Here is a 10,486-nt window from a genome sequence, read left to right on the forward strand (position 1 = left end):
AAAAGACAACTCTATTTTGCATGGCACATTAGACACCCTCTCTACAAGTGGCAAAAACCTGTCACAACCTACTAATGACAATAATTATCCAAACCTTTTGTCTAACAAAATGGATTTGATAGTAAATCCTACTATAACCAACAAAGGCAGTCAGAATATCATTATTTCCTATACTAATAGCCACCCCCTAAACATTAACAACCAATTAAATGAAGTTGAAAACATATTACTAGAAGCTACCATGCAAACCTACACCCCCGATTCTAACTTTACCATGCAACGCTTGGATATAGAAGACGGCCAAGTGGAAGAGGGAAAATCCATGCAAGATTTGATTATAAATCAAACGCAACCCCTCTCCAATACTAAAAAAAATAGAGTAAATCATTACTAACCCTACTACATAAGTAGATAGTATCCCTCCTATATTACCCCAAGCCACCAACAATTTCAAGACCACCATTAACTTTGAGAAGGAGATATCGTTTGATCCAATTAATTCACCTCTCAAGGAATCATAGAATGAACAATTTACCACCACTCTCTCCTTAACTCCAGCCAAATCTAGTCATCTATGCCCAACCTCCGAGCCCACCCAACCATGTACCTCAATAATGGGTGGAACTGGCCTTCAAGGGCATGTCATCTCCTTCCACATAGAGATCAATGGCCAGGAGTCCATTCTAATCATTCAAAACACACACTTCTCTGCTCAACTAATCTTGGAAGGGATAAGCCTAGCTTTGAACAACTACATAAATCAAATGTGGATGAGTAACATACTAAAACCCCTAGCACCCTCACTAAATCAGAACCTAGTTCACAACATGCAGCAAATGTGAAATATACCCCACAACTCCAACCAACAGCTACCACAGAATCCACCTATCAACCTTCCCTTCTTTGCACCAGAGGACCTGATGATCATGAACTTTATCTTCACACAGTAGACTCCACAACACATGCAAGACCAACTACTAGGTCCATAACCAGAGCTAATGGAAGATCAAGCACTAACACAAAACATGCAGAATCAAAAAGGGAATCAGGAGGAAGAAGAGGAGGAAGAGGACGACTTAGCACACTTAGGGGAGCCGGCAGTGGCTTTTTCAAGCCTAAGCGAGGTAAAAATACTCATCTTTAAGGAAATGCTAGACAGGAAGTCTATCTTCAGTTGCCCAACGACACTTTACAAATGCTCCTTGGATATCTGCCCTCTTCACGATCCCACATTGGGGAAGAATATGGTGATACTGGTTCCCTCTCTAAGGAGGAGCCCCAACAACATCCCACCAAATATGAATCCCATGCATCAACCCAATAATATCATTATTTGGAACGTTAGAGGAGAAAACAATAAAAATTTTAAGAGGCACTTTCGTGAGCTTATGGACACACATACGCCTTGTTTAGTTGCTTTGGTTGAAACAAAAATGGAAACTCACATATCCATCCTAGAATAACCAATCCTCTAGAATTACCTAAAATTGGAAACTCACATAGCCTGCCATAGGTAATTCTAGAGGATTGGTTATTATTTGGAACAATGAGGTGGTGACGGTCAACAACTTCACTAGGAATGGTCAATCAATTCATGCAATGATAAAGGTAAAACCTAAAAACCTTACCTTGTTATTTTCTACTGTTTATGCTAGCAATGACTTAGCCTATAGACACTTGTTGTGGGAGAACCTTAAAATATTATTTTATAGGTATAAGGGACCTTGGCTAATTACGGGGGACTTTAATAAAATAACCGATTCAGAGAATAAGTTTGGGGGCAGGCCTATTAACCAAAAAGGGCCAAAAGCCTAATAAACTGCCTAAACTATTGTAACCTTGTAGATCTAGGGTTTACAGGGTGTAAATATACATGGTCCAACCATCGTAAGAGGAAGGGGGTCTAATTATGAAAAGGTTAGACAGGGCTTACTCTAATTCAGAATGGTTGCAAGAATTCAATAATGTAACGGTAACACATCTTCCAAACTATTTTTACTACATCTCACGAACACACTAATTGGAAAGCCATTAAAATGGATAACACTACCTAAAAGAAAATTGACCTGTCCAGCCTTGATATTAAACTAAAAAACCATTAGATTAGGAAAGCTATTTTCTCTTTCAAACCATGTAAGGCTCCTGGACTGGATGGTCTACATCCCTTCTTCTTCAAAAAATTCTGGCCAATACTAGGAAGTAAGGTCATTATCTTATGCTAGGAAATTTTTAACACAAAGGTTATGCCTCATGATATTAATAAAACCTACTTATATTTGATCCCTAAATTCAATAACGCAAACCAAATAAAGAACTTTAGGCCAATAAGCCTTTGTAACACTTTGTATAAAGTGGTCACTAAAGTGATTGCTAATCGCATCAAGTCGTTCCTCAAGCATCTTATTAGTGAGCAACAAAGTAGTTTTGTCAAAAATAGACGAGCCACTGATAATGCTATCATTATTCAAGAGGTGTTAAAATGTTTTAACAACCATAAAGGAAAAGGAAACTGCATTCTTAAGCTTGATCTAGAAAAGGCTTTTGACAAATTAGAGTGGTCATTCGTCTACATAACCTTAAGATTTTACAACTTACCTCCTAATATATCCACCCTAATCCTTAATTGCATATCAACAAGTACTATCTCTATCTTTGTTAATGGGAATAAAACGGAGGAATTCTATCCCACTAGGGGAATTAGACAAGGAAACCCAACGTTTCCCTATCTCTTCATCTTATGCATGGATATGTTGTCCAAAAATATTGAGCATCAAGTGGACACCCTTAATTGGGATCCAATTATTTGAACAAAAAAGGTTCACCCCTGTCTCACTTGTTCTTTGCAGATGACCTAACCTTAATGGGCCGTGCAAACAACAAAACTATCACTACTATGTGGAATAGTATGGAAAAATTTTTGTTACTTATCTGGTCTTAATATAAACAAAGAAAAATCCAAATTGTTACTGTCTAAATCTTGCACAAATGATAATATTACCCAGGCTACTACTATTTTTGACATAAAAATGAGTAAAGATTTTGGCACCTACTTAGGTTTTGTCATGCTCAAAAACCAACCCAGGCATAAGGACTACCAACCTATAATTTATAAAATGCGGACAAGATTGAATAACTGGAATGCAAAATGTCTTACTATGGCGGAGGTGCACCCTAATAAAATCTACTATCACCACAATCCCAAATCACCAAATGCAATTATCTCTACTTCCTAGCAAGACCCTAAAGGAAATTGATAAGATCCAGCAGAGAGATTTTCTCTGGGGAACTACAAGTAAAAAGAAGAAAATGCACCTAATTGGTTGGAATATGGTAACTCTGTCCAAAGATGAGGGGGGCTGGGGATTAAAAAAAGAAAAATCTAAGAATATATCCCTACTGACTGGTCTATCTTGGTGAATTCTTGCAGACCCATCTTATGTCTGGGCTCGTGTTCTCATTAGCTTATACGGACACACTAGTTCAACTAAGAGTGGCTCCAATACTTGAAAAAGCGTATTAAAGGGTTGGAACATTTGTAAACAAGGTATAAGATGGCCAGTGATCAATCATCTAAACATGACCATATGGTACACAAACTGGATCCCAAAATGTGATAACCTTAGGAAAAACTTAATATTCCCTCTAACAAATAATGAATATGGTTTGAGGGTAAAAGACATCCAGAATAACAATGGATGGGGTCTAACTCCCATCTCTTTTGAGCTCCCACAAAATATAACTAATAGTATCCACTCCTTATCCACAACTTCCATTCCTACTCACACGAGTAACCTTATATGGAGTATAAATCCTAGTGGGATATTCACAACCTCATCGTGTTACAAATTAATTGACACACAATCTCATCATATTAATATATTTAATTGGGTATGGGACATAAAATGTCCAAAGAAAATCCAATTTTTCTTGTGGAAATGTTACCACTCACGCCTCCCTACTAGAGAATACCTAGGAAAAATTGGTATCAACATAGATATAAACTGTCCAATATGCAAAAATAGGAATGAGTCCTTGCTACACATTTTCTGGGAATGCAAGGTGGATCAAGATTTTTGGAAAACAATGGGGGTGTCCTTACATAACCAAGTGAATAATGATCACTGGGTAGACTTTTTACGTAAAAAAAATCACTAATTTACCAACCAATCTCATCACATGGGAAGAAGTTTTCCCATTTGTAATCTGGGCATTTTGGAGAAACAGAAATAAAATAATGTGAACAACACCAATAATCTTATTAACACAACCAAGGTCTTTCAACAAGCACTAGAATATCACTTTCTAACATCCAAGCCCACTACTAGTAATATATCAATAATAGTAAAGGTAAAATGGCACCCCCCCTCCCCCTCCAAGAAACTGGCACAAGCTCAACTTTAATGGAGCCTTCAACAATAGCTGCTCACATGGAGGAATCAGTGGAATAATACGTAACAACAAAGGGAAATGGATACTGGGCTACTACGAGAAGTATCAAACAACATCTCTTATCCAGGCTGAACTCCTAGCACTACGGCATGCACTTCAAATGATTACCAAGGAAAACATCTTCCCATGTGAAGTTGAAACATATACCACAGAGGTGATTCGATTTCTTGAAGAAGATTATCCTACTTACAATGATTTAATTCATGAATGCAGGTGGTTAACGGAGAAGGCAGTGCAGCAAGGAGAGATCATCATGAAGCACAGCTTCCGTGAAGGAAACATGGTGGCACACAATCTGGCAAAGGAAGCTCTAAAGTACCCTAGTTATAATAAAACTCTTTATTTTGTATCACCACATGCCTTTGCAATAGATGCCTATTGTAAGGATCTGGAAGGTTCTATCTATGTTAGATCATGTAGTATGAATGCATGTAGCACTCTAGCAGCACTAGGTAATGACATTGCCTTACATGGCATTGCACAACTATGTAATAACGGCACTACTATGGGTCTCGTACCCTAGTACGTGCTAATATTATTATTATTAATATAAGCATCTTTTCCCTTCAAAAAAAATTCTAAATTATAGTGTTCAATTTCAATATAACCATTGATTATATAACATATGAAAATAGAACAATTTCATGAATACCCTCAAAGGTCGTTTGGTACGAAGAATAAGATATGAGATTAAATTTATACCGTATTTGGTTGGTGGTATAAATTTATCTTGAGATAAATTTATATTTCTAATTAAACACGCTATAAATTTAATCCTAAACTTAATCCAAAATATCTTATCTTATTTCACTTTATGCCATTAAACTTGAGATTATTTTATCCCATCTCCTATATGGTATAATCTAGTCCTGAAATAATATAATTCCGAAATACTTTAGTCAGCTTACCTAACAACCCCTCAAAGCTAAAACAGTTGAGCATTTTATTTTAGGTGTAAAAAGCTGACACACAACATGAACAGTCAAAGTTAGCACGTGTCATCACAGGCAAAATTTTACTCTATTTCACCTACAGTAGCAGTTGCATAATAACAAATGAAAAAGGATAAGCCAGATGATTTTACCAAAACACCCTTTAAAGCAGGAAGAGAGTAAACTGAAATCTCGGAGGTTTTTGTCAATTCACTATTACCAGAAGCTTCTCTCGATTCTCTCTTATTAATAGTAGTAAGGAGTAGGTCGGTTCGGTATTTAAGAATTTCGATATTCGATTTATCAATTGTATATATCAAATACCGTACCAAATTATTTCGATATGGTTCGGTATTTATTATTTTGGTTCGGTACGATTTCGGTTTAATGTTGCAATTCAAAATATCGAACTGCTGCCAAGCATTAGTTCAAAACTTTGGGAGTGTATTAAAGACATGCATATGACCTATCACTAATCTGAACATGAGTGTTACTATGAGTGTTCAAAACTTCGCGTAACATGATCAGAATATCTTAAAAGACATACTTATTATCTGTAACCATTAAGTATCTAAACGACTGAACCTAAACAAAAAAATCAATGACAAAATTAAAAACCATTAAGTCATTAACAACATTTTCGCAGAAAAGAAGTTCAACAGTGCAATAACAGTAGCAGTTTACACCTGAACGACTGAACCTAAACATTTTCACAGCAGCCTGCAGTTTAAAAGGCTGGAAATTTTAGTATTCTAGCACCACTGTAGCAGTATTAACAACCGAATTAAACAGTGCAATAACAATAGCACTAGCAACAGAAATAAGCAGAATTAACAGTAGCAGAAATGCAGAATTAGTGTTGTAACTTCTAACAGTACCAGCAGTGTAACAAAAACAATAGAATTAATAGTAGTAGCAAACTCTAATTCTTAAATATGGACTCCAGGAAGACGCTCAAGACAACGCCTAATATGCTTCCTTAAAAAAGATGTTCCATTCCTCTTTGGATGAACATTATATACTTGACCACAATGCTTGTACTCTACTTTGCGAACTTCTCCGTTATCTTCTTTCACCTCAAAGAGATCCCAAATATCAGAGCGTACTTTAGGAGCACGGAGCATGATTGCACTTGAACCTAAAAAAGCAGAAATGTACAAATAAAAGAAACTAATCAGAATTCTAGAAAGGAAGTAGCCATTGCCCAAAAGTGAGAAGATTCACTCATTTCTAAGATTTGAAGTTCATTCATATGACATGATGTTTAAGACATTTTACCAGAAGTCCTCACAAATACAAGGTATTTTTGATCTGGTTCTTTTGTTATGCCATCCCAACTAGGCATACAGGGAATAAGGAACCATACACTCCTAAAATCTTTTCAATCATTGTTGTTAACTTGTAGCATATAAGGTTTAGATCATATCATTCAAGAAGCATATAAGGTTCAGATCATATTTTTCAAGAAATTGGATTCACTAACTAGGTTAAGAAAAATTCTTCCAACACCTCTTATAAATGAAGGCCTAAGGGAAAATAAATCATATTTAGTTATACACCCTTTTTAACTAGAGTACAACTTTCTCACTAACTTAATCAGGTACCCAGCTTCTTCTCTTTATCCTATACCTCGTCTTCCAAATAAGAATTCACTTAAATCAACTCAACCTCAAAATCTTTTATATTCACGGTAGTTGTCCCCTACTAGTCACGGACACTAGATCCATCATCATTTCAAAAATCAAAATATATGGTTATTCATTCGACAAAAAGTTATATGCCTAATCTTAGCTATACGCCTAATCACATATACTTCTTTCCGTGTTAAATTTCCAGAACAAATTAGTGCAAAAAAATGCCTAGGCCCCATTTTGATTTTGTTGCTACTATTACTGCATATATTCGCAGAGCATCCGAGAAAATGGATATTAGTTCTATCTAAACTTCAAAAGATAGATCATGAAATGAGAGTTCCTCGAGACAAATTAGAAAAATGAAGATTGAAGAATGAAAAATTGAAAATTATGAACCAGACCTGTTGAAGTCTTGATTTGAAGAGTTGACAACCGATATGGCGATCTCACAGGCGAGTGGTGACAGCGGACGCTGGACAGCCGATCTCTGAGTTTTTGAGTAAGGAGTCGTTCATTCGTTCTTAGGTTTCTCAGTCGTTCACTCATTCTTACTTCTTAGTTCTTAGGTTTCTCGGAATGTTAGGATTTAGGGTAAGACAAGTGAAAGACTTTTGGGTTATTAGGTTGGGTCTTATTGGGTTGGTCTCCAAAAATTAAAATATTGGCCTTTGGGTTAGCACTAAGCACTTGGGCTGGGAACTGGGAAGTCTACTACTCCTAGTCTTCTACATGATTTTTAAATTTTCGGTATTTCAGTATACCGAATTGTCAAGATCCTAATACCGAGGACCGAACCATTGTACGGAAATACCGAAAATTCAATACCGAATTGAACTGAAATATCGAAAAAAAACTGAAACTGAAATACCGAATTAATTCGGTCCGGTTCGGAATTCAATTTTTCGGATTTTATGCCCACCCCTAGTAAGGAGTAATCTGTTGTGTCTGGTATGGCTGTACATATTTTGGTAAATGCGAAAATATCGTACCGTAATCGAAAATTTTGATATTTGCTATTCGATATTTTGATATTTCATTTAAGTGTGTAAAAACATTTGGTATTAGGTATGTGATTTGATATTTACTAAAATAATATCAGAGTATCGATATCGTACCAAAATATATAATAAATTACACATTACACATATTATTGATTATAATATACTAAGTTACATAATATGTTTCTTTGGCATGCACGTTGAGAGTAGTAGTAAAACCCATATAGTTCTTTAGGAAAATGGAGAAACAAGTTAGGCAGCAGACTTTGACTCTTATTCTCAAGGATGCCAAGCATCTTAACGTAATACTTTTACGATATTAGAGTATTTTCTCCTAGTTTATTGAATTGCATATGTTAGAGTAGTCCTTATTGTATTCTCTAACTTCAGGAATTAGCTCTAAGCAAGTAAAAATATTTTCAGTGATTAAATTTATTCTTTTATGTCATTTTCTCTCTCTATAGGTTGATACTTTCTATTCTTGATAAATTTTTTGTCAATACTCATGTGAGCTTAGAACGTTTTTATTTTTATATTTATGTGTAATTTAATTAAGAATATTACAGTTTATAGCTTTATGCACTAGTTAATATTGAAACTTAACAAACCGAAGTTACCGTACCGAATAAATCGAAATCGAAAGGAAAAAAATCGAACCATACCGAATATAATTAGGTACCATATTGATATAGCATTTTAAAAACCGAATACTAAAAATACCAAACCGAAATATCTAAATATCATACCGTACGGACCGATGAACACCCCTGGTGTCTGGTATCCAATTATTAAATATGAAGGCAACATCCAATTCACAAACTTAATTTCTTCGTTTTGAGATTCTTTATTTTTTCCTCTGCAATATTTGTTTATTTGCGGTTTATTTATGGTAATTTTCTACCTTTTCCCCTTTCGATAATTTCTTTTATTAGTGGAAATTAGTACCAATTGCCAAAGAAAATGCAATGTACTTTTTTTAGAGGAGATAACAACCAACTTTTTTTGTGTTTTCTGCTGATCTCTAGTTCTTTTTGTTCATAACCATACAAAAAAAAAAAACCCCAATATTAATGCTTCACCACTGAATATCTAAGGTCAGGTTGTTACGCCACTCATCTATAAAGAGGCATAAAATTACTCCAAGCCAAACTCAGGCATAAATAAAAAGACAAAGAAGCCTTTCGACTTTATAAAAATGGCTTCTTTGCACAAATTATCGGTTCTAGTTACCCTCATTTCGTCCTTCATCTTGTCCATTGCTGTGCAGGTGCAGAGCAACGACTTGATAATGACAGCTTGCTCGGGCACTACCTCAAAACAGTTATGTTTAGATCATTTGAAAGCTGATAAGCATGTCACAGCAGCAGCATCAAAAGAATTGGACTTAGGATTGGCCATTATTAAGAATCTTATAGGGCAAGCAAAAATCACACATGACTATGTACTGAAAAAGAAATTAGCAAATCCAGCATATGGTTTTTGTGAAACAAAATGGGCTGATATGGTCTCTGGTTTCGAAAGAGTTTTGGAGACTACTACTAAAAACAAAGGGTACCAAGAAGATACAGATGACTATGATTTTATGGTTATTGGTGATTATGTAGGAAACTGTATAATGGCTCTTGAAGAAGCAAAAATTGTAGATCCTGAGATTGCTAAAGGAGGAGATGTGGTCAAAACGTCCATAGCTGCTGCTAACACAATACTGACCCAGCTAAAAGCAAAAAACAGGAATAAAGATGAATAAATTATCACCCCTGAGGAAAGTGAACCAACTGCATTGAATTGTCATTATTCTCAAATCTGCAACCAGCAATGCCCTAGTGCTGTTGTTGTTGTTGCTGTTGTTGGTAGTTAAATAAAGGAAAGAAAAAATTGATTTGTTTTCGTTGTTGTTTGTTGTTCCTTTTCATTTTGTTCGGATGGTTGTCTCCCATAATGTATTGTTTTCTACCATAATGTGTTGTGGTTTATTGTTTTGTTGATATAATATTTGTATAGATTGTACTGCTTATTTATGTAGTTTAAGGACTAAAAATTTTCGTGCTGAATGTATTGTACTGCTTGATAACTAATAAGCTTACTTACCATTGTAAATATTGGATTCAAGTGTCGTGCACTAATAGCGTTGTGACGACCCGGTCAATCGTCTCATGAGTTACCGCTCCATTTTCCCCATTTCAGCTTCTTTACGCTTCGTTATCCGTGTTTTATGTGATCGAGATGATTAGTTCGAGTTCGGGGAGGATTTGGTAAGAAATTAGATACTTAGGCTTAAGTTGGAAAAGTCAACCGGATGTTGACTTATGTGTTAGAAGGCTCGGAAGTAAGTTTCGAGGGTTCGGTTAGCTTCGGGAGGTGATTTGTGACTTAGGAGCGCGATCGGAATGGGTTTTGGAGTTGTAGAGAAGATTTAAGATTGAATTGGCGAAATTGATATTTTGGCAAATTCCGGTTGATAGGCGAGATTTTG

The 10,486-nt window shown here is 35.6% G+C and overlaps 1 protein-coding gene across 1 annotated transcript; it reads left to right on the forward strand.

Annotated features, from left to right (window-relative positions):
* Positions 1 to 9,149: 9,149 nt before the first annotated feature.
* LOC104230986 (uncharacterized) lies at positions 9,150 to 10,027 on the forward strand. The gene has a single exon (XM_009783900.2). It carries the CDS (start codon positions 9,209 to 9,211, stop codon positions 9,758 to 9,760), a length of 552 nt encoding a protein of 183 aa, XP_009782202.1. The 5' UTR covers positions 9,150 to 9,208; the 3' UTR covers positions 9,761 to 10,027.
* The last annotated feature ends 459 nt before the right edge of the window (positions 10,028 to 10,486 follow it).

This window comes from Nicotiana sylvestris, chromosome 10 (genome assembly GCF_000393655.2).
Source record: "Nicotiana sylvestris chromosome 10, ASM39365v2, whole genome shotgun sequence".
NCBI lineage: Eukaryota > Viridiplantae > Streptophyta > Magnoliopsida > Solanales > Solanaceae > Nicotiana > Nicotiana sylvestris.